At 37.4% G+C, this 25595-nt stretch overlaps 1 protein-coding gene across 2 annotated transcripts in view; it reads left to right on the top strand.

Moving 5' to 3' along the window:
- Positions 1 to 25595, top strand: part of SPHKAP (SPHK1 interactor, AKAP domain containing) — a 173938-nt gene that overhangs the window by 31740 nt on the left and 116603 nt on the right. For both annotated transcript variants that reach the window (XM_027875705.1, XM_027875704.1), the window contains exon 2: positions 21530 to 21632. In XM_027875705.1, coding sequence (XP_027731506.1) covers positions 21530 to 21632 — 103 coding nt within the window. The remainder of the gene's footprint in view (positions 1 to 21529; positions 21633 to 25595) is intronic.

Raw genomic sequence — 25595 nt, 5'->3', positions numbered from 1 at the left:
ACACACACACACACACACACACACACACACACACACACACACACACAGCCTTGAGCTCTCTCCTCCCCTGCTCCAAATCCTTCTGACATCATATACCACTACCTCCTCCTTCATTCCAATATGAGGTGAAGAAGTAAGGCCAACCCCTCTATATGTACCCTGGATCTTATTCCCTTCCATCTTCTCTTGCATATGATTTCTACTATCTTCCCCACTTTCTTTCTTATCTTAATCTCTCCCTATTTAATGGCTAATTCTCTGCTGCCTATAATGTCTCCTCAATCCTTGAAAACCTCTATGTGATCCAATTGCTTCCTCCAACTCACTATTTTCTCTTATCTCTCCTTTTCAGAAAAATTCATTGAGAAAGCCATCTTCACTAGATGACTCCACTTTCTCTCTCCTCACTCCCTTTTAAAACTTCTGCAATCTGGCTTCCAAATGAACTGACTTTCAATTGAAATTGCTCTCTCCAAATTTACCAATGGTATCTTTACTGCAAAAATCTAATTTTTCTCAGTACCTATATTTCCTGACTTCTCTGCAGCATTTGACATAGGAGTTAATGACCTCCTCCTCCTCCTAGATACTCTCTAGGATTTAGGATCTCCCCACCTCTGGACTCCATATAGCAGTTTGCTCAAATCTCTCCTTTGTACTTATCAAATGGTATCTTTTATAATATATATTTATGCATGTGTAATATCCCCCTTCTCCAAGTTCCTTGCAGGTAGGTAGGGATTTCTCTCCTCTCTAGGATTTAATAATGGTTATCTCTCCTAGTTCACCTCCTACTTGTCTGACCACTCAGACTCCTTGCTAGTTCTTCAACCATGAGACTCATGCGGGTCTTTCCGAATGTTCTATACCAAACTCTCTTCTGTTTTCTATTTACACTCTCTCACTTGGTGATCTCATTATCTCCCATGGGTTCAATTATCATCTCTATCCAGATGACTCTCAGATAATTTATCTAGCCCTAGACTTTCCCCAGAGTCTGCCTTTTGGAGATTTTGAACTGGATAGTTATTTCAATTTCAACATGCCTAAAACAGAACATAATCTCTATACCTCCTACCTGAGCAGCCCTTCCTCTTCCCAATTTCCATCTTACTGTCTTATCAGACACCCAGACCTATGACTTCAGAGTCATCCTCATCACCTCACTGACCAACACTGTATATTGGTATAACTAAGATGGATTAATTCAGGCTTTATCCCAGGCTCCCAATATTTGTGGGGAAATGGATGCTTTCTCCCCAGGAGGATATATTTTCTCCTTGAGATGGCTGTGCCCTTATTAATCTCATCTAGCAGTGTTCTACCTGCCAGTATTCCCTGCCTATCCCCTCTAGGGTCACATCACTGAGGTGCCCATGTTATGGGGTCAGCTCTCTGCTATAACCCCTGTAGATAGAAGATTCAGACTGCCCCCTCTCTAGGTACAGCTGCACCCATGATCAAACTCTTCTCTCTTCCACTCCCACCTTTCCTCTCAAACACCCAAATCTATTCAATTATTGTTTTGTCCCAAATGAAAATATGCCTAACTGTGACTCTGAATGAGATCTTTTGAATCCTTTTCAAAATCCATTGTTCATCATAAAAGTTAATCAGCTAACCCTTCTTGTGTGCTGCTTTGTTCTTAGTGGCCTACTTAGAATCCATGAGTTTGTTTTTTAAATGATAGCTAACATTTAATTCTATCATCCCATAAAAGTTTCTGCCACTACTTATTCTCCAAATCTGCTGATAGTTTTAAATCCTTTGAACTAAATATTGGTCCTCCATACCAGCCATATGAGTAACTGAACAAAATGTAATGCCTTGCCTTCTTCTGATTTACCTTTCAGGAGCCATGTCCAAGAAATCTAAGTTGGTTGTGGGATGTGGGAGGGAAAGAGTTGAAAAAGCCAAATTTAGTAGTCATGGAGGTCAGCTCTAAGTATAGGGTGTCAAGCAGATAGGGATTTTCTGCAGAACTCCATCACCTACTTTCATTTAGCTCAAACTCTCGATGTCCACTAGTTATTCAGTACCACACTGACTGGGCCTATGATCTCTGTCCCTACTCCATTTTCTTCTTCCTGTCAAAACATATCTTTTCCACTCCTCTAGGTTCCCAAAGTGGATGATGCCACCCCCTGGAGGGTGCTGGAATGATCCAGGAGGTGGTAGTAGTTCAAAATGACTCAAATTAAAAAAAAAAAAGTTAAAGGGTTAAAAAAAGTAGATTTCCAGGGAGACTTGAGTAATTTTTTAAAGGGGGCAGCAAGCCAAATAAGTTTGGAAACCTCTGCCCTAGGGTCTTTTCTCCCAGAGAGTGGTAATGGGTGATGATGAATTAATAAGATTATCAGTAACAAGAATTTTTTGCTCCCCCTAGCAGATTTTGAATTTAAGCTCAAGCTGGATGAAAAAGTGATTTTTGACCAAGTGGGATTATTGTTGTTGTTGTTATTGCTTGCTTATTTAGGGATTTTGCTTTTTGCTTTTTCAGGAAAAAAAACAAGTTGGTTTAGAGTAAAAGACATTGTACTTTGGATTTAAGAAACAAAGATTCAAATCTCCTCCCTTACTTTCATTAACCATGTGGCCCAAAGAAAATCATTTTACCTCTCTGGGCCTTGGTTACCTTATCCAGGCATATAGTTGTACTACCTACTTCACAGGGCTATTTTCAGGAAGGCACTTTGTAGACCTTTAGGACCTATATAAATATGTGTTATTATTGTTTCCTGGCCCCTGGGATAGCACCAGGTAGACAACCTCCTATCCTGCTTGTACTTAGGCCCAATGTTGTGTCCAGGATTTCTCTAGTCTTTCCTTATCTCGATTGAAATGGCTGCAATAGGAAAGCAAGAGTAGCCAGAGAGTCCTCTGACAAAGGAGGACTCTTCACTGCTATTCTCTGCATACGAGATTCCAATATGTAATAGCAGCATCTTGAAATTAGAGCACTATTCATGGAATAGCTATTTATGTTATGCACATGCATATTTTTCAGATGAACCTGAACTTAATGGGCATCATTCAGGGTTGGCCCTACTTGCCGAATTCCCTGATTTCCACAGTGCTCTACTAGCTCTATACCTCTTTGCGGAGTATAATTATAATTGACATCAGCCGTGTCTCGACAGCCACCCAGAACAAATTAGTTTGAGCAAATTTGCTTCCTAAAATTTAACACCGATCATCACTGGCTTTTGTTATCGCTGACACTGATTTCTCTAGAGTTTCAAATTCCCATAGCTATCTTCAGTTTATTAATTAATGGGGCTGTGGGGAAAGTGCTGTGATTACTTGATGCCTTTGACTGGCAGTGTGGGACAGAGGAGGGAGTGCTGAATGTGGGAATCCTGGGTTCGAATTCTCTCTCTGCCACTTACCGTGAGATTTTATTCAGGTCACTTCCATCCACTTGGCTTCAGTCTCCCCCTCTGTAAAATGAGAGATTTGGAACTAAATGAAGTCCCTTCCAATTCTAAATTTCTGATCAATGTATATCCATGACTATCAATATTCAATTCAGCCTCAAAATAGAAGGCTATAATGATTTCAGAAAAAATTACAGAAGCACTCTTAAAACCAAAATAGGGTTCTTAACCATTGCTGTGTGTCAGATCCTTTTGGCAGTCTGGCAAAGCCTAGGGACCCCTTCTCAGAATCATGTTGTGGTTTTTAAAAATAAATTATAGTTGAAAGAAACGCTAAATACAAGTTAGAGTTTGGTGGAAATAAAGAGGTAACTATTTTTTTCCTATCTTAGTTCCCTGACCCCCTGGAATCTGTCAATAGATCCCTCATCTGAGATTGAGTGATTTGTCCATGGTCACTGAGTTAGTATTTAACAGAGGCAGATGTGAGAAGTGAGTTCAAGGAAAGGAAGTGAAAGCAAAGGCGATATAGTGAGAGTAGGACTTAAACCCAGGTCCTCCTTGCTCGCAGGCTTGTTCTATCCACTCTATATTCTGTCTCTGCTTTTCAGGGAGGCCCTTTCCCTACTCCCTCCAGGTCCCTGGGCAGGGGCATTTGAAGTGGCTGGAGTGGGACAGGTGACGGCTTCCCCACCCCCAACACACACTTCTGGTCTTCATGGAGGAGCCCAGGAGGCAGGTGTCAACATAGACGCTACAGCTAAAGTAGACAAAGGTATAGCTACAAGCATGAAGGGAAATAAATCCAGGTGTGAAACTACAGCTCAAAGAAAATGAATAAAACATTGGATTTCCCAGAACAACCACCCTTGATATCAGATATTAAGATATCTGTGGGGCAGGTTTTCAGTCTCAAACACACCCAAAGGAAGTGTTTCAACAGTGTGTTACTTTCTGTGAAAGCAATTTCAGGAGTAAGGGAGGAAGCCAAGAGCTTAGGCAGAACATAGAAGGCTGTTCTGATATATTTCACACCTGGAAAGTTCCTCAAAGAGAATCTTCCCAAGGAGAAGATACATCCTGAAGATCTATTCTCCCATATAAATTAAGCATACTAATAATGAAAGAACAGTATGAAAAGTTGGTTGCTGTTCATTAGGATGATTTCTAAGAAATACAATGAAAACGGTGTTCATATTATATAAAATAGCTTTGAATAAATGAAAAAAACATTTATTAGGTATTTTATGTGCCAAACACTATGATAAGTGCTAGAAAAAAGAATACAAGAAAGTAAGATAGCACCTGTCCTCAAGGAACTTATATTCTAAAAGGGGAAAACAGCATGTACAAGAAAACAAGAGTTAAAAAGAGGGTGGAAAGTATGGAGATGTGGGGAGGTGGTCAAGAAGTGACTTCATAGGTCTAGGGCCCAATGAAATAAAGCAAAAGCAAACCAGTCAGAGCCCATGGTCCCAGAGGCTGTGGGGAATTTCAGTGGGAGAAGTCCATAGGTAGGCAGAAGAGCTTGGAAGAGGCAACATTGTATAGTGGATGGAGGGTCCGGTTTTGGAGTCAGGAATGTCTGAGGTCAAGACTTGACTCTGACATGAGCAATACTACATGTGTTACCATAAGCAAGACATTCAACCTCTTGGTGCCTCAAGCAACTGTCTCAAATAAGGCTTCTCAACCTGCACTCTGTGAATTTGTTCTTTTTTTAATGCTTTGATAACTGTCTTTCAGTATAATTTGTTTTCCTTGTATTTTATTTTATGCATTTAAAAATAGCATTCTAGAAGGGACTCATAAGCATTGTGAGACTGCCATTCAAAAGGTTAAGAGCACTTAGTCTAAGAGACAATAAGTTACAAATGAGTTCCCCGTCTACACTGGGCAAGTGGGAGTGCCCTGTATTAATGAAATCACAAGTCTAGAACCACAAAAATACCTCATATTTCATTGTGTTTTGAAGTCTGCAAAACTTTTTTATGGAGCATTGTATCATATGATCCTCACAACAAACCCAGAAAGAAGTCACTATTATTAACTTCCTTTGAAATATAAGAAAACCGAGATTCAGAAAACTGATTTGTCCAGAGTCATGCTGCTAGTAAATATCTAGGACATAATTCAAACCTAGGTCTTCTTCCTGACCCAAATCCAGCACTCCATCCACTGTTCCCAGCTATGCAGGGCAGGGGGGAAAGGTGCTAGATTTGGAGTCAGAGAAACTGGGTTAAAATCCTGATTGCTACTTACTACCTATGTGATCTTGAGCAAGGCAGTTCACTTTGGACCTCAGTTTTTTAATCTGTAGAATGGAAGGTGAGGAGGTGTGCGGCCAAGATGATTTCTTCCCTTCTTCTTCCAAATCTATGATCCTATGGAGAGAATCCTTTGAGAGCTTCCCAATAGCTGTGCTAAGATAAATTATACATTAAACTGTGGCATTGAAGAAATGGTTTCCTGCCTGACAATTGCTATGCTATCAGGTATCACCTGGACAAAGTTCAGTCAAGTGGTTTTTTAGTAATAATTTCTAATCCCCTTCCTTCAGGCTAAGAGGGATATCAATTCCTTTTGAAAAGCATGCTCAGTCTTTGGAGGTTCTAAAACACCAGTGAACCAGCACTCAGTCCATTAAGGCAATTGAGGAAACCAAAAAGTCATTAGCTCAGGCCCCTGGATCTCCTTTCCGCATCAGTGATAGTTGCCCCTTTCCAACTGATTTCTCTGCTGTTTATGGACTATTTCTCTAACCTAGAAACTCCATCTGTAGCCTCCTTCAGTAATTTAAGTAAATCTCCCAAAAGCTACAGCAATGCAGAATTATTCCAGAGGATTTCTAAGCCTGCTGAGTTGACATCCGTTTTGCAGTAATCTCCATCTCACTTAAGCGCTCTCTGCTTAGGCTGTTGTCTAAATAAGCCCCATATAGTTTCACAACCAAGTTATTCCCCAGGAAAAATTAGGGTTCCCAGGAAAGGATGCAAAGATAGAAGAGAAGAACAAACATCATCCTTAGTAATATCAGTGCTTTTGACAGATGACTAAAGCATTTATTAAGTGCTTACTATGTGACCCATACACACTCCATCCAAACTAGTTTCTTTGCTATTCATAGCGCATACTGTGCCATCTCCCCACTCTGTACTTTTGTGAAGACTGTTCCCCCTTGCCTGGAATACTCTCCCTCCTCCCATTTGACTCTTGGAACCCCTTCAAGGTTCAGCTAAAGTGTGTCTCCTCCTTCAAGAGATCCTTCTTGACTTTCTCATTAATTAGTGCCACCTTTCCTCACCTGTATACATTTTTGCATTCTATAGTCTAAATTTTGTATTTTTCTATCCATGAATATAATGAATCTTTATCCCAGTAGAATTCAAGCTTCTTGGAAGAAGGGATTGTCACATTTTTTTATTTGTATCCCCGATACCTAGCATAGTGCTTGGCACATAGTAGATCCTAAATAAATGTTTTTTGATCATCTGTTGTTATCACTCTGCCATCCCACTTACTCTTCCACTTTACCTCTACTTGTGGATGTCTTTTATCCTCCTCACACAGAAGTCAGGGCTAGCAATACATGGCAACCCCATCCTAGGTCCCTCCATTGTCCTTGAGTCACATGAGCCTTTTATTATTCTAAGGTTGTAGTGTTCCATGTTTCTCAGAGGAATACAGAATGTAAGTGTTGAATAAATGCTTGTTGATTGATTGGTATGGACAGAAATGCAAATGCAGTATACTGATTCCTTGCCTTTAGTGGGAAATATTTAGTGGGAAATGAAGTAGCAAATCATCATTCTTTTCAGAGAGACAAGAGGAAGAAAATTTGAAATCCGGCAATTCCTAATAAGATAACTTTCAATGTAATTTTGAAGTTGGAATATTGTATATATGTGTGTATATGTGTGTGTGTATATATATATACATACACACACACACACACACACACACACACATATATATATATATATATATATATATATATATATATATATATATATAATAAAGACCACAATACTTCAAGCAGCACATACTTGTAATTCCCTGCTACTGGGTAGGCTAAGCCTGGTGGATCACTTAAGCATAGGAATTCTGAGATGAAGTAGGGTTAAAGTCAATTAGATGCCCACATTAAGTCTAGTACCAATATGATGAACCCCGAAGAGTGAGGGGGTCACTAAAGGATGGGTGAACTGGTCCAGGTTAGAGGTGAAGCAGATCAAAGCTGATCAGCATTGAGATCAGGCCCACAAGTGACCACTGTACTTCTAACCCAGGTGAGATAAGGAGACTGAGTTTCTAAAAACAAGCAAAACACAATTCACAAATTAGCCTTATAAATGGAGCAAAGGCAGTTTTCCTAACTGCAGTTACCTTATTCATGCAACAGGAATACGCCACGTTGCAGTTACATGATGCACAAATGTTAAAAGGATAAGACTTTAGATGGATGGATGACCCAAATGCTGCTTGTCTACTCTATGTATAAACAGGTACATTGCATAGATACATAACCCATTGCATAGTCTTTAGTTACCCTTCAATTAATTCTCCCCAGGACACATGAAACATCAAGTCTAAGATTGTAAGACAGCCCTTAATGCATATTTCAGGCTAATACTTTCCCCACTTTTTCCTCACTGCAGTAAAATCTCATTAATTCTGCTCCATTGATTTGAAATTTATGATAATTGGGGCAGGGATCTGACATAAGCTTAGTATTGTAATATCTGTGCAGAAAAGGTTTGCTAAATATTTTCAAAGGGATAACCATGATTACCGTGGGATTTTCTGTAATACTTGAGAGTGAACTGTTTTCAAGTATCAAGTGTCTTAGAAACACCTATTCACTTATAAATAATTGGTAGAGTAATTACTAACATCAGGCAATACCTTAATTGAATTTGAGTTATAGAAATATATTTTTTTTATAATTTTATAACTCATACTTTAAGAAAACTAGATTTCATTAGTTTGACTTATTCCCAATTAATCTGAATTTGTGAGGCTTTACTGTAACTCAGGGAAGGTAGTAATGTTGCTTGCCTAACATGTACTTTACTTTGCCCAGTAACAAGCTTCTTAAGTGCTATAGCCGTTAACACACTTCTGCAGACATAGGCAAGGTGACGTAAATGGCCTCATGCAGCCATACCATAATGCCACTCTAGGGACCTGAGCCTTTAGTTGAGTTACCTGATCTTAATGATGATGACATTGAAAATAAGCCCAGCAATGGCTGTTGCTAGGAAAAGAGAAAGAGATCGATTTGCTATCAGAAAGCCAGAAATGAATCATGGCAGACTGTGCCCAATATGTGCGAGACCTTGTGCCTCCTGGTGGTGGGAAACAAGTTAAACTGAATTTATTCACGATTGCCCTACATGTTATTCCCAATTTGGAAATCCAAGTGGAAGTGAGACAGGCATGAAAGAAGCCTCTAATGAGCTGTGTGCAATAGGGAATAGGAGCTCAGAAACAGGAGACAGCCTTCATGATGAGAAGACTATTAGAAGTGTGCCTTGGACACCAGACAAGTTTTGGAGAAGTTCGAGGGCCCCAGTTAAAGACCAGAGGTAAAGGGAGGCTGCAATACATTCAGCGAAATGAGTCAGAAATGGTTTCCTACCTTTTTAGTTCCAAGGTCTCAATGCAGCAGCATTCAGTCATGTTGGTAAGACACTCTGGATCACTTATTTTGTAACTCTCCAAATTCCAAACCTACAGACATTTCAGAACTTACCAAGCTCTCCGGTAGTAACAATTTCTTCCTGTATTAACAATGCTGTCCTGTTCACAAGCATGCATAAATTCTTCTACAATCAAAATAATAAAAATGAGACTTTGCTGCCCTTCTGGCTAGAAGATGAAGCAAGCCATTGACCTGCTAAGGGGACTGACATTGTTTTTCTAGTATTCCTTATAGGTAGTGTCAGATCATCCATACTCCCTCCTCAGATAACTTTTCTGGTATGTAACTTACTACATGGATGGCTAGTATTGGAGGTACAGTCTGTGATGGTTAGATAGGCAAAGAATGAGCTAAACTGACAGGAATCCCTGCAAGAATCATGTTCTATTTTTGCTTCATTACCACCATGTTCCACCTAATTGTACAACTTCTTATGTTATATTTAGAAGCTTGTACCTGGTTTGCCTTTTATCTTGTAATCCAAGTCTTATGAGTGGCATCTGCTTATGATGAGATTTTCATATTTTGCTAGCTCTGGCCAATAAATATTTTAAGGTCACCACAGATATAAAAGGATTTTGCATGACATAGAATTTATCCACTATTGGTCTTTATATGTCATATTCTGAATTAAGTAAAACCTTAACAATGTAAAAATCAAGGATTTGTTTTGCATAATTTAGGATGTAAATAGAAGGTAATTTGAAATAATTGCTTTCTACCCGAAGAGGCTATCACTTATGCAAATGCAAGTGACACATTTTATTCATCACTGTTATTACCATTTAGCATTATTCTTTCAGAGGCAGGGCCAGCTAGGTGGGCACAGTGAATAGAGTGCTGGGCCTAGAATCAGGAAGACTCATCTTCCCAAGTTCAAACCTGGCCTCAGATGCTTATTCGCTGTGTGACTCTGGGCAAGTTACTTAACTCTGTTTGCCTCAGTTCCTCATCTGTAAAATGAACTGGAGAAGGAAATGGCAAACCATTCTAGTATCTTTGCCAAGAAAACCCCAAACGAGGCCACAAAGAGTCAGACACAACTGAAATAACTGAGCAAATTTTAAGTAATGGTAGAAATCAAATTCTTCTTCTATAAAATGAGGGGGTTAGATGAGGTGGCTTCTGAGGCCCCTTCCAATTCTATATCTGTGATCCTATTATCCTTAATCTTCTGTTCACATGGTCAATGGCATGCTTTATCATGTATTTATTTAATAGCTACCATTTTATGGTACTTTAAGGCACTTTAAGGTTTGCTATATGCTGTACATCACTGGTATCAAACTCAAATAGAAATAGGGCCACCTAACTACATAAGGATCCATGTGGGCATATTGGCTTAGAAAACCACATATTAACATTATCTATGTTCCATTGTACATTTATTTTGTTAAACATTTCCCAATTAGATCTTAATTTTGTTCAACCACAGGAAAATTGGCCCATGTTTGACAATTCTGTTGTATATGTTATCTCATTTGATCCTCATAACAACCCTGTAAAGATAGTGCTAACATTCTCATTTACAGATGAGGAAGATGAGTCTGAGAGATGTTAACTAACTTGCCTAGGGTCACAGAACTGGTAAGTATCAGAGGCAGAATTTGAACTCAAGGCTCCAAGTCTAGGATCTAACCCCCTACCTGGATAAACTGAAGACTTAGAGAAAGGATTAAAAAGTTTGGATTAGCTAGTTAGGAAAAAATTGTGGGATTTCAAGACACTCACATGATCTTGAGTTAAATGTCAATAACCAATCCATTTTGAAAGTTTTCCTTAAAATTTTCTGTATATCCACTTGTCAAGTTCCTTACCCTGGGTATGTTTAGAATAAGGACACTTGGAATCAGATGTCTTTCACTAATCTTGCTATGCAAATTCAAGAGCATTTTTTAAAAATATAAAGTACTAATAAAAAGTTTCCTCTCAAAATGATCTCTCTATGGTAATTCTAAATTTTTCTTTGTCCAGTTGCTGATACTAAAGTTTTAATAAAGAATATTGTTTACAGTATTAAAACAGGTCCCCCTATGCCTGTAGTTTGTAGGGGTTCTAGTATAAATGAATATTATACTTTGTCAAAAATCTTTTTGGGCATCAGCTGAGATAATCATGTGGTTTTGGATTTCTTGTTTTTAATGTGCTTATGTTGATTATTTTCTGATATTAAACCATCTTTGCATCCCTGATACTCTGTATGAATCGCTATAGTGTTTTACAGGACTTTATTTAAAATTTTTGAATGGTTACCCATTAATGATATTAATATATATATACATATAATGATATAATGATAGCCTATCATTCTTCTGTACTTTATTCTTCACTAGTTTAGATTTTAGGACCATATTTGTCTCATAAAAGGAATCTCTGCTTTCTGAATTTTTTAGAATAATTTGTATGGTATTGGTACTAATCGTTCATTAAAAGTTTGATAAAGTATTTAACAAAAAAAATAAAGTGCAGCTAGTTTTAATTAGACTCAATAGAAGAAATGACTATGGGCATTTAATAGCAATATTTACTAGAAACCTTCTTTAATAAGGATCAAATACAACAAATCCTTTTAAAATCTGACAGTACTACTTGACTTTTTACAGTGTTGGACCTTGACATTTCTGAAGCAGTAGCAACAGGATCCGTTTTCATTAGCATTATCCTGGGGAATTCTTGAAATTACCTTCTCTGATGTAACATGTAGTACCATATGGCACCATGGCAGGAAAATTATCACTAAACTTGGAGATTTGCTGGTGCTTAATACTTTTGAGTGCACCAGGTCACAGTCAAATAAACTGTAATGAATACAAGTAATGAAAAACACAGCTTTAAAAACATTACAACTCTAGGCACGTAAGTAGCACAGTGTACAGAGGGCTGGGCCTGGAGTCAGGAAGACCTAAGTTCCAATCTTGCCTCAGATATTTACTAACTGACCTTGAGTAAATTACTTAATCTCTGTCTGCCTTAGTTTCCTCAACTATAAAAAGGGGATAATGATAGCACCTACCCTCCCTCACCCCAAAGTAATTGTGAAGATCAAATGTGATGATATTTGCAAACACTTAACACAATGTAGGGCACATAGTAAGCACTTAGTAAATGCTTGTTTCTTTCTTTCCTTCTTTGGGCCAGGTGTGTTAACAAGATACATTGTGTAGCAATCTTTTGCAGGGTGCTAAATGTACAATGTGTCCTTTGTTTTCACTCTTCTAGCCAGAGGGTCTGTCCCTACTGGAACACTCTCTCTTTATCTCCCTCATCATGCCCAGATTGAAAAAAAGTCTCACCTCACCTTTAATTGTATATAAGGTCAGTTTGTCTGCTTTTGTGGTTTACCAGCAATCAATGTAGTTTTACCGTAACAGGAAATTGTTCTTCTGAGTGTCTTTGATGAATGTTTTCTGTGTTTATTGCTTATATGATAGCTTTCTTCTTCAGAGCACCCAAGGACTGAAAAACATTTTTGACAAAATAAAAAATTCACAGGGCAAATTACTTGTATCAAAAAATTTGATGACTTACACCTTTACACAAATCACTCTCTAAACAGAGTCTAAACAGAACTATAAACATTTTAAATACACATCAAACACATCAAGGATAAGGACTACATTCTTTTCTGTCTATGTCTCTCCCCCAATGCCTAGTACAGAATGAGCTCGATTCAGATTTAAGTGTTGATGGAATGAAGATGATGAAGTAAACATAAAACAAGATCTCAGAGGACATCTAGTCCTATCACCTCATTTTATAGATTGAAAAAAATAAGATTTGGAGAAGGTAGATGATTAGAGTATTGAATTTGGAGCCAGAGGACCTCATTTGAATGTGCCAATTGCTTTCTTTGTGACCTTGGGCAAGTTATACAACTTCTCTGGGTCTCAATATTGTCATCTATATAATGAAGGAATTATGCTATATCTATTCTAAGGTCCCTTCCAGCTCAAAGTTTACAATCCTATGCTCCTGAGTTAGGTTTTAAACCCTTAACCACTGTTCAAAGACTTCTGCTGGATGAGTCTCTTTGGCTTTTGAATTGTTTTACCTAGGCTAAAGCAACCTCCTCTTTTAGTCTGCTTGTCCTAGGGCAAGCATTGAAAGGTATTTATTTTGTCTGCTCCGTTGGCCTACAAGGGCAGGGTCTGTACCTAATGCTTCTTTGTATCCCCAGTACCTGGTACAATGCTTTGCTTACAGGAGTGTTCAATCAATGCTTGATGATGATGATGATGATGATGATGATGATGATGATGATGATGATGTACTGTGAGGAGCCTGCTGTACTGAAAGAAACTTTTTGATCTTTTGTTTATACCCATCAAAATAATTCTGGTAATGTAATTTTACCATTCCCATAGGGCTTTTTTCAGACATTTTTCAGTTGTATACAACTCTTCATGATCCCATTTGGGGTATTCTTTGCAAAGATAGATACTGGAATGGTTTACCATTTCTTTCTCCAGCTCATTTTATAGATGAAGAAACAGAGGCAAATAGGGTTAAGTGACTTGCCCAGAGTCACACAGCAAGTAAGTATTTGAGGTCAGATTTGAACTCAGGAAGATAAATCTTCCTGACTTTATACCTGGCACTGTATCCACTGTACCACCTAGCTGCCCATACTCATAAGGCTTATGAGGAGAATTTTAGGCTAGATCTCAGGAAAATCTGCCTAACCATTAGAACTATACAAATGAGCTGCCTTTGAAGGTAAGAGATTTTCTTCTACTATCACTCATTCTGTTATCAAAGCTCTTCAGACAAAAGCTGGATGACCACCAGGGAGTGATGTAGTAGAGATTTTCATTCATGTACAGACTGTGCTAAATGGCGTATAAGATCTCTTCCAAATCTGAAATTCAGTTATTCTGGGATTCTGGGACCTATTCAAAGGTATTTGGAGGAATCCCTTGCAATTCATACATATACACTTAAAGTTTAGTTTTTAATATAAGAGGATCTGCTATTATACTACTTCAGAGACCACAATCATAAAGTCTTGACCAGTGTCACTGTTTAGTGAGGGGGCCCTATCCATGATGTTCACTTCACCCCAGCTCAACTCATTCATTCTCCAGTGCTCACCCTCCCCACCAGGTGCCTTGTCCTCCTGCAGATGACTCTATAACAAATCTTGGGATTAGCAAGGCATTCCGTCCTCCCCAACACACACACACACACACACACACACACACACACACACACACACACACACCCCTTGATTTTCCAAGTGCTCTTTATGTTTTTCGTGTTCTCTTACTGAAATGTAAACTCCTTGTGAGTAGAGACTATTAGGTTTTTCTTATTTTGTATTTGTATCGCCATCATCATTTAGCATAGCGCCTGGCATATATTAACCATTTAATAAATGTTTTATCTATCCATGTATCTATCTAATGCATAGTTTTATTTAGGTTGTTTTATGTCATAACATCGAATTGCTATGGAGTCCATTAGCACTAAGAATAATAGCTTGCATTTATATGCACTTTACAAATGTTATCTCATATCCTCCCACTGACTTTGGGAGGTAGGTGCTATTATTATTCCCCTTTTATAGATGAGAAAACTAAGCAGACTATGTGACTTGACCAGAGTGACATAGATCCAAAAAAATGTCTGGGACTGGATTTGAACTGAGGTCTTTCTGGCTCAAGGTTTAGCTCTCTATTCATTGCAACACCTATTTATAGCCACTATGCTGGTGGTAAGAGGTGTTATCCTGGTTATGTTCAATAGCTGCCGTAATTCTAACATCCTTCAAGTGCCATGAACAAAAATTAATTCTCCCCCAACAAAATATTCTCTTAGATTGTCTTAACTGCCCCCCCCTTTATTAATTAATAACAATCTACAATGTGAATTTTTGTTGTTCAATGGTTTAATGCTATTCAATGGTTTAATGTTGTTCAATGGTCTGACTCTTCAGACAGAGTTTTATTGGCAAAGTTACTAGAGTGGCTTGCTATTTCCTTCTCCAGTCCATTTTACAGATGAGGAAACTGAGGTAAATAGTTACATGACTTGCCTAGGGTCACACTCTAGTAAGTGATTGAAGCAGACTCTGAACTTAGGTCTTCCTGACTCCAGGCATGACACTCTATCCAGTGCACCATCTAGCTGCTCATGTTATGAATGATGGCAGCTAATTTGGAAGAAGGCTGCATCTTTAGCCTTGAAACCAAAAATCCCTTTGTGCAAACTCTAGCAAAAGATGTTCTACTATGTTCCCCTATGCTTCAGTCCTTACATACCAGCCACTGATTTTCCCCCAGCTCCTAAGATTCTTTTCTCCTTAGAAAAGGAAATTGCTTACTTTCCACATCATTTACATGGATGATGCTGAATCTGTTTATTTAAATTGAATGAATCATTGATGACTCCAATACAGTGTTAATTCAGGTTCATATTTATATGTCATATCAGAATATCTCCCTGTACCAACCATCCTCCTCAACATGGTGCATAGTCTTCTCTGGGTTCTCAAATGTCCAGACTCTGACAACTCCTATCAAGTTGGAAAGGCTTGAGGTATTGGCCAGGAAGCCTGTGACTCTTGTCCCAAACCAGCTTAATCAAATGCAGAAAGTCTCATTAACAGAAGTTTGCCCACCAGGTGATGAATTTTTTTCAGCCACCGAAATTCACAGTAAGTTCTCTCCAGAGGTAGGAGGTTTTTGATCAGTATCAGAGAGGGTATACTCCTTTTGACAAAACACTAAATCCTAGAAGTATCACAGGATCAGAGAAATGGGAGGAACCTCAGAAGCCAGTTTAGTCCAATGTCCTCATTTTACGGATGAGGAAATTGAAGCCCAGAGAGGTAAGTTGAATAGCTTTCCCAAGATCACACAAGTAGTGAATTTTAAAGTATTATACTAATATACTTCAAGGTTGCCTCGCTCTCCTAACACACCTGAAGGGTGACTTTTCAAAAACCCACTTCAAAATTTGTTTTCTTGCCTTCATTTTTTGTCCTTTCCGCTCTTGTTCTATCTTGTCATATAAAACAACCCTTTTTATGGTATTTTAACACCTTATCCTTCTGAGGGGATTTGCTTAATAAATATTAATACTCTTCACAATTTTCTCAGTAAAGAGCTTGCCAATTTACCCATTAATATTGAGTTAGGGGGCTATACTTCAACTCTGTGGCAAGCTTCTCTCTACCAAAATAAAGAGATTTTAATAAATAGTTTTTTGTCTCTGCCACCTTTGTCACATCATGTAGGAGCAAGTATGCTGCTTCTCTGGAAACTAAGAAAGTCACCTTCATAAATACTTTAGAATTTCACTTTCATCTCAAAGGTACAGAAACAGATTGTCTTATATATAAAAACATAGATAAAATAACCCAGCTACCACGAGTCCATGCTCACGTACGATGTTCAGCTAGAGAGACACATCTTCTTCACATATGATTTTGGAAATCAGGCATTATCCAAAGCTTGTTGCAATCATTTTCTGGTGACTTTAAATGGCATCTATTTTTGAACTTGGATTTATAATTGTGCCTGTTCTTTTTGTTATCATATAGACTTCCTCCTTCCTTCCTGGAAGGTGGTGGGCACAGAAGGAAGTGAGTAGCAGCATGCCCAGGTACGGCCAGGAGTGGTACATTGAGGTGTTCTGTTCCTATGCTTTGTGAGACCATTGGGAGCCGGATACCTCCAGCTAAGCTCTCCACCCGGTCATTTCCCAGTCCAGATTGTTTCCTCTATTTGATGCTTTGGCTCAGTAAAAGATAAAGGGGAAACAACACAATCGACATATGTCCTGGGATTTCATGTGATGAAAGGGATCCATCAGCCCACCTGTGGTCCCATAAGGACTCACTAGTGATAGAACACAATGGCTATTTTAGCATATGGCCAATTACCCTGCCCCTCCCACACACAACATGACCCTGTCTCCTGCAGAGACTAATTCCTCCTTCCCTTGGCTTGTAGCCCACATTATTTCAAACTGAAATAATCTTTGATTTTGGTCAGTTTCAAACAAACTCAAATCTTCTAGCATGTCGTGATGGATATCTGTGCTGTTTCTGGACAGAAGTTGGAAGCTCTCTGACACTAAGCTGTGTCAAAAGGAATCATAGAATCACAGCTTTAGAGCCAAAAGGTGCCTTCAAGATTTGCAGGCTTAGTGGTCTTTTTCCCCTCAGTTTTTCCACAACATCTGTGGAGATACATTGTTGTGTAGTACCTTCTGTCTTTGTTTTTGTTCAGTTGTTTCTGTTGTATCCAACTCTTTATGATCCCATTTGGGAATTTTTTGGCAAAGATACTAAAATGATTTGCCATTTCCTTCTTTAGTCCATTTTACAGATGAGAAAACTGAGGCAAACAGGATTAAGTGACTTGCCCAGGGTTATACAACCAGTAAGTGTCTGAGGCTAGATTTGAATTCAAGAAGATGAGTTTTCCTGACTCAAGGGCCCAGCACTCTATCCAATGCCCCACCTTGCTGCCGTTACATTCTACCTTAAATGAGCTAAATTCAGAAGATCTAACATGTTACAGAACCTATATGGGAGTTCTGGGTTTGAAGTTAAGAGGATCTTGTTTAAAATTCTGGGTCTAATACCTACCTATATGACTTTGGACCACTTATATCCCTTGGATATTAGTTTTCTCATCTGTGAAGTTGAGAACATTCCACCAGCTCCATCCGAGTCCCTTCCATCTCTAAATCTGTGATCCTACAATCAACTGTAGGATCCCCTCTTTTGTTGAAGAAACAAAGTTTCAGGGAAGAAGTGCCTTACCTCAGGTAACATAGCTCATAAGAAGGAGAGCCTGGAATGGCATTTGGATTCAAGAAGAAATCAGAACAGAACTTGGCTTAACAGATTATATCTCTCCTTTAGCAGTGGGATATGAAGGAGTGGAAATAGGGAAGCTTTGAGGTCACCCTTTACATCTAGCTCATATCAAATGCTATATTACTCCATAGGGAATGTGTTGTTATCACTAAAAGGGAAACCAAAAATGGGTTGGGTCAACAGAAGAATAGAGTAGCTCCATATATGTCCTATTCTATTCCATGGTTGGCTATACAAATCCTCTCCGGTGTCAACAAATAATGTTGCTGTATCTTTAAAGTTCAAAAATGAAATTGGTGATATGACTTGAATTAATCTAGCCTTAGCCTGCATCAAGTCAACAAGCATTTATTAAGCTTCCACTTTGTGCCAGGTACTATGGGAAGCATATATCAACTAGTATTTAGATTTAATTTTTAAAATGTATTTTTACTAAATTATCCAAAGCAGAATTTTGTCTGAATTGCCTAATACCTTCCAATTGGTATTTGTTATATATTGCATCAAATTTTTATTTTGTCTTGCTCTGAAACTTTAATTTCATTGATATAGGGAACTCCTAGGTTAAGAAACTTCCTCTATAATATAGAGGATGTATCAATATACCTTCTCTTCAAATTATAGTCTTAGAGTTTCCTAGAGCACTGAGAAGTTAAGTGACTTATCCAGGATCACTCAGCCCATATGCTTCAGAGACAGGATTAGAATCCCAGTCTTTCTGGCTTCAAAGCCAGTTCTCTGTTCACTCTGCCATATTGCCTCAATATATGTATGTATATACATATGTATATTTCATATAAAATATGTATTTTTCAAATATATATCTGTGCATACATACATACATATAAAATGCATATATCTATGTGTATAATTATATACATACTTATCTATGTACATGTATAATCCAAAAATAACAGTGGACACTATTCATAGGTCTTCATTGGTTTAAATGTATATTAATAGAAAAAGTTCATATTTATTTCATTAATTATTTGACTCATGACCTGCTGAATTGAAACAAATTTATAAATGTAAATGTAAAAACTTGGGCATAGAAATGCTATTCTTGAAATAAAACAATTAGAAATGCATGATTCTTATGAAATACTTTTTTGTTGATGGTTTTTAGGGAAAAGTTGTGACATATTTAGAATTAGATGGAAAGTTAAAAGAGTATTTGAATATCAGTAGATATGTTTTCATATACCTTGTACAGGAAAAAAAATTGCTGGCATCCAAGGAGAATTAAAGGTCTAATGTAGTATTTTAAATTGAAAATCACCATATTTTCAAAGTGGGAGCTTTCCTATCCTTCAAACTGTCCTTTTTTTAATTAAATTCATTTTTTTTTCAAATAACAAGCATGTATATTCTCTCCCTCCCTCCACCAATAAAAGAAAGAAAGGCAAACCTTTGTAACAAATATGCTAGTCAAGTACAACAAATTCTTATACTGGCCATGTCAAAAATGTGTTTCATTCTGCATATATAGTCCATAACATCTTTGTCAAGAGATGGGTAGCATTCTTTATCATTTCTTCCTTGATATCATGGTTGATCATTACATTGATCAGAGTCCTTAAATTCCTCAACATTGTTCATTTTTATAGTTGTTGCTTTATTTAAACTGTTACTCTACATCAATTCATACACAACGTCTCAGGGTTTTTATCCTCTTCATCATTTCTTATAGAACATAATAACTATTCCATTAACATACCATCATTTGTTTAGCCATTCCCCAATTTTTTAACACCTCCTTAGTTTCTAGTTCTTTTCTACCACAAAAGAGCTGAGATAGATAGACAGATAGACAGACAGACAGACAGACAGACAGACAGATAGATAGATAGATAGACAGATAGATAGATAGATATAGATATGGATATATACACTTTTACATTCAGGAACTTTTCCTTTTTCTTTGATCTTGTTTGAGTATAAGCCTAGTAATGAATGCTATTGCTGGGTAAAGTGGTATGTAGCATTTCATACTTTGGGGGCTAGGTGATAAATTACGTTCCAGAATAGCTGTACCCAAAAAATGTTGAGAAAATTGGAATAAATTAGAAGACCAAGAAGCCAATAGTTTGCAGATCTGTGAGGAAGAGTTCATGACCAAACAAGGGATAAAAGGCATCACAGAAGATAAAATCTGTAATCTTGATTATATAAAGTTAAAAAGGTTTTGCCTAAACAAAACCAAAGCAGCTAAGATTATAAGGGAAATAAGTAACAGAAGGAAAAATCTTTGTAGCAAATTTCCCTGATAAAGGTGGCATTTTCAATATGCATAAAGAACTGATTCATATTTATAAGTTTATGAACCATTTCTCAGTTGATAGGCAAAGGTATGAACAGGAAATTCTCAAGAAAAGAAATTAAAGGTATCTACTACCACATTTTTAAAAAGTGTTCCATATCATAAATAATTAAAGAAATGCACATAAAATCACTCTGAGTTTCTACCTCAGATTTATCAGATTGGAAAAGTTGATAAAAATAAGGGAAAATAATAAATGTTGGAGGGGCTGCAGGAAAACAGGTACAAAAAAACTTTTTTAAGATATTAAATTTAATTACATTTTAATTCAACCACCTAAAGTTGTAGTCTTTGACTTTTGAAAGTTTTTTTTTAATTGAAAAATATTATTTACAAATAATGCTTTTAAAGTCTTAGGTTTATCAGATTACACAGTGCCTAGTTTTGAATATCAGAAGTATAGAATGAAGAATGTTAGACATGAAAAGAACTTTAACATCATCTGGTCCAATTTATGTAGAAAATAGTCTTCTTTCTACAACATAACTCAAGTCTCCAGACAGTAGTGAGGGAAAAAATGAGGTATTTTTCTTGTGACATTTTGAGGCAGGACGCAACAAAGAATTCAATCACTGACTTTTTGGACATACCATGTCGTCTTTCTGGACTTCAGCTTCCTACTCTGAAAAATGAAAGGATTTAATTAGTTGATCTTGAGGTTCTGATATTCTATGAGTCTAGGACAAGAGTTCTTAACCTGAAGCCCATCAACTTGTATTTTAATATTGTGATGACTATATTTTGATAATATTGCTTTTCTTTGTAATCCTGTGTATTTTAGTTTTTCATTTAAAAATATTATTCCAAGGAGAGGTCCATGGACTTCACCGGAATGCCAGCATGGGAAAGGGGGAGGTCGATGTCATAAAAAAGGTTAAGAATCCTTGTACAACCATTAATTTAAGAAAAGATGGCCATGATATTCACTAGGGTATTATTAAGGCAAGCAGATGCAATTCTGTCCATCTAAGCATTATAGTCGTCTGCAGGCATAGATAGCACTGCAATTTCCTATACACAATAGGACGGTTCATGATGAGTCTACAAATTGGGAAAGCTGAGCCAAACAAGGAAATGCTCATGCCAGCAATGAATTTTTAGGGTTTGATGTAATCTAGAAAAGAAGACTATTTCTAACAAATTGTGTGAAGGGTTGTTTTTTTGTTTGGTTGGTTGCTTGGTTTTTTGGTCACTTTTTTTTTTTTTTTTTTTTTTTACCAATCCTGTGAACGACTGTAACTTACTGGGACATGTTCTCTTTTTCTGTGTTTTGGGTGCACTCACATCTTCATCAGCACCTTTGAAACCTCATTGACGTATGAAGCTTCTGAGCAACAGTGCAGTGGCACCGAAAGTTCAGGAAGCAGTTTGGGGAGCTCAGTCACAGCCTGTAAGAAGGTAACCTCTTTTGATGTTTACTTTCATCTCAAAGGGAGATCTTGGCAGCCAACCTGTGTCCTTTATCTTCTATAACTTTATTTCAAATGGGGTAGAGGGAAGAAAGGAAGCAAACAATGATAATCACCTAGAAATTTGATTATTCTTTAATGAGTTTCTAAAACATAAATCTTCTAGTTACAGTAGTTAACCTTTTTTTTTTTAATTCAATGCATGAAGCCATTAACTCATTCACAGTCTATGCAAGGTCTAGGACAATCTTTCAATATTTTCTTTAACCTTGACTAAGACTACCAGAAGTTGATACCTAAATCATGTTCTTCCTACTTTGGCATGTTTCCTCTCTATCACTTGTACCTTTTGTTGATGTTGTTGATGCATCATCTCAGTCATATTTGACTCTTTGTAACCTCATTTTGGGGTTTTCTTAGCAAAGATACTGGAATGGTTTGCCATTTCCTTCTCCGATTTATTTTACAGATGAGAAACTGAGGCAAACAAAGTTAAGTGACTTGCCCAAGGTCACACTAGTTAATGTCTGAGGCCAGATTTGAACTCATGAAACTGAGTCTTCCTGATTCCAAGCTCAGTGCATTGAGAGATATTTATTGAATTGAAGTGATACTTTGATAGATCTCCGATGGATCACAATTCCTCCATGCTTTCTTCTCCTCTGTGATTCCAATACATGCCTTTCTATAAATTTTTCATAAAGGCTCCACCCAACATAGACCAATTCTTTATGAAAATGTCATCTCCCTAACCTTCAGGCATTTGCACAAATCATTTTTCTTGCCTGAAATGTACTTTCTCCTTAACTCTGCCTTTCAGAATCCCTATCTTACTTCAAAGCTCCAATCAGTTCCCAACTGAATATATAGATCACAGAATATTAAAATTACAAAGGAAGTTAGAGATTGTCTAATCCAATCTCACAATTTTATAGATATATAAACTGAGCCCCAGATAAAATGACTTACTCAAGATCATGTTGCACTAAGACTAGAAACCAGACTCCTTGATTACCTTTCTGGTCTGAAACCTCTGGCTACAGTGGAATCCTGTATTTCAATGGCTTATTAAGTGATTAATATATACAATGTACCATATTGTTTCCCTAACTCAAGGTCCTAAGTCATAGCTCAGACTTGGGTCTTCATCCCTGGGGTAGAACCTATAGGGTGATTTACAATAATTAAAAGCATAAAAGCATGTGACAAATAACAATGTCAACATATTCTAACATGGTTTTAATCTCCTATCTGTTATGTACAAGTAGGGTAATTTCACCACATTTACCATTACCATACGTCCTCTGCTTCTTCTTATATGAGGCAAGTTGGCATAGTAGATAGCATACTGGTCTTACTTAAGGCAAAGAAACCTTGGTTCAACTCTTACCTCTGATAATGTGAACAAGTCACTTAAACTCTCTCTGAGCCTGCAAAATGGTCATCATAATATCTATAGGACCTACAACATAAGGTTGTCATGAGACTAATGAAATAATGTATATAAGCATTGTGTAAACTTTAAATTGCTGTTAAAAAGTGTCAGTTATTACATATGTAACTAAAATTATTAAGTATTCATAACACTTCTCTAGGGGCTTTGAAATTACAATCAAGTAGAAAAGATCAGACAACCACAACTAAAAAGTGATGTGATAATACATGAAAAGTTAAATAACACTTAGAGGACAACTATGTAAGAGATGTCATAGGACATTATCAGATTAAATACCAAATAACAGTACAGACAAAAAGTACTATAAGCTTAGAGATGGGAGAGGTCACAGGACCAAAGAATATCAGAGCTGGCAGGAATCTTAGAGATCATTTCATCCAAACTGGTCACTTCAAAGCCTCAGGAAACTAACACCATGTCTATGCAGCAGTGGTCAGAGGAGGCTCCATGGAAGAGTTAGTCTCTTGTAGTTGCATTTTGAAAGATTAATGAAAATTCAGCCAAAGAAGGTAAAGGCAATTATGGCAAGAGGTTATGCAAATGATGTGGGTGGAGTTAATATGTATGGCTGGTAGGTTTCTTTTTTGTTGTTGTTGTTTTATAAGATTTCAAAACTAGTAAATGATGGGGAGTCATTTACCTAGATTTTTAGCAAAGTTCTTGATAAAAAAACATCTGTAATAATCATGTGGAGAAGATGGAAGGATAAGAAGTAAATGCTAATACAATCAGATGGGTTCATACGTGACTGGATAGCCAGACTCAAAAGTAGTTGTTAAGGGTTCAAAATCAATGTGGCAAGAGGGGGCCACTAGAGGATCCCACTTGAAGAATGAATGAAGATGACACAAAGCTGGGAGGGACAGCTGACACAATGGATCCGAGTCAGGATCTAAAAGGATCTTCACAGGCTCCAGCTTTGGACTGAATCTAACAAGAAAAAATCCAATAGGAATAAATGTGTTATACTTAGGTACAAAAAATTAACACCCCAATTATAACATAGGGTTAGACAGAAATTGCTCTGAAAAAGATCTTGGTTTTTTAGTGACCTACAAGCCCAATGAGTCAACAGTATAAGAGGCAGCCAAATATGAATGTGAGGTTGGGCAGCATTAAGAGAGACATAGTTTACAGGAACAGAGAGCTGATTTTCAAATGAAAGGGAAATTGAAAAGTTAACTCCATAATAGGACTAAATTAGTTGTTTATTTCAAAGCTACAAATTTTTTAAAGTAAATCATATTCCTTGTATGACAACTTTACAAAAATTAAAAAATTAAAAGCTTAAATATATTAACTATTACCAGATGAATATGAAATTGATTGATGTTATAGCAATGTTGTAAAAACATATAATAGGAATATGCATCCTTCCTAGGGTCTTTTATACTTTTAAAAGTCCCACAGTGTGCCCTCAGAAAGGAATGAATTTACACTGATGGAATTTTAGGCAATATAGTACTGAAAATATCAGAAAAAAATGGTGAGTGCAGTAGGGCTGATGCCCTCCAAATAGCAACACAATCATTTTGCTTGACATACCTGAAAACTTGTACTAGGGCTCTGATTCTTGGTACCAACACAAACTCCCATTTAAAAAAGGAAAGGAAATGCTTTAAAGTGCTGACCAAGTAATAGCTTACCTTTCTTTGGCAAGCCAAGGTCTTAAAGCATAAAAGTACTTTCCTCATAACAACCCTAAGGGGTAGAGTAAACATTATGATCCAATTTTACATTCAGGGAAACTGAGGATCAGAGAAGGGAGGTGTCTTGACCATAGTAATATAGCTAATAAGTGTTAGAGGCATCTCTTAACTACAAATCAGAGCCCTTCCCACTACTCTCTGCAGTCATTCTGAATGTTGTTACTGTTGTTGTTTGTCCTTCATTTTCAAATCAGGAAGGTGATGTTATGACTTGCAAGTGAATTGGATTTAAGTGAGGCAGGGCTGTGCAAAGTCACCAGCCTCACTCTCTCCTCCAGAGCCATCTGGGTCCAGTGGCAAGATATAGATCAGGATGACTGGAGATGGCCCCCATTGTAGTGGAAGACCTTGGCCTTTCTAAGCTAAAGTCTTTCCCAGGTCTCAGTTTATCTGAGGCAACACCCATTCAGTGATTAAGGCTAAATAAAAATGAAGCAAAGAATTACCTCTTTTACCTAGTAAAAAAACAAACAAAAAAAAAATCAATCTGGGAGGAGAAGACCCTCAGGGTTTCAGGCCAAAATACAAACAATTGCTCTTTACACTCATTCTGAGCTATCAGAACACAAACAAGACCCAGTGAGGCATGGTCTGGGACCTATTGTTGGCCAATCAATGAGATCCAGAGTGATTTGAGTTTAAGGCATGGTCCATAAAAAAGGAATCTAACTTGTAAGACCCAAGAAGGAAGGAGGGGAAGAAAGGAAGGAGGGGAAGGAAGGAAGGAGGGGGAGGAAGGGAGGAAGGAAGGAAGGAAGGAAGGAAGGAAGGAAGGAAGGAAGGAAGG

The sequence above is a fragment of the Vombatus ursinus genome, unplaced genomic scaffold, assembly GCF_900497805.2.
Source record: "Vombatus ursinus unplaced genomic scaffold, bare-nosed wombat genome assembly UNPS02014810.1, whole genome shotgun sequence".
Taxonomy (NCBI): domain Eukaryota; kingdom Metazoa; phylum Chordata; class Mammalia; order Diprotodontia; family Vombatidae; genus Vombatus; species Vombatus ursinus.
This window is presented reverse-complemented; position numbering and strand designations above follow the sequence as displayed.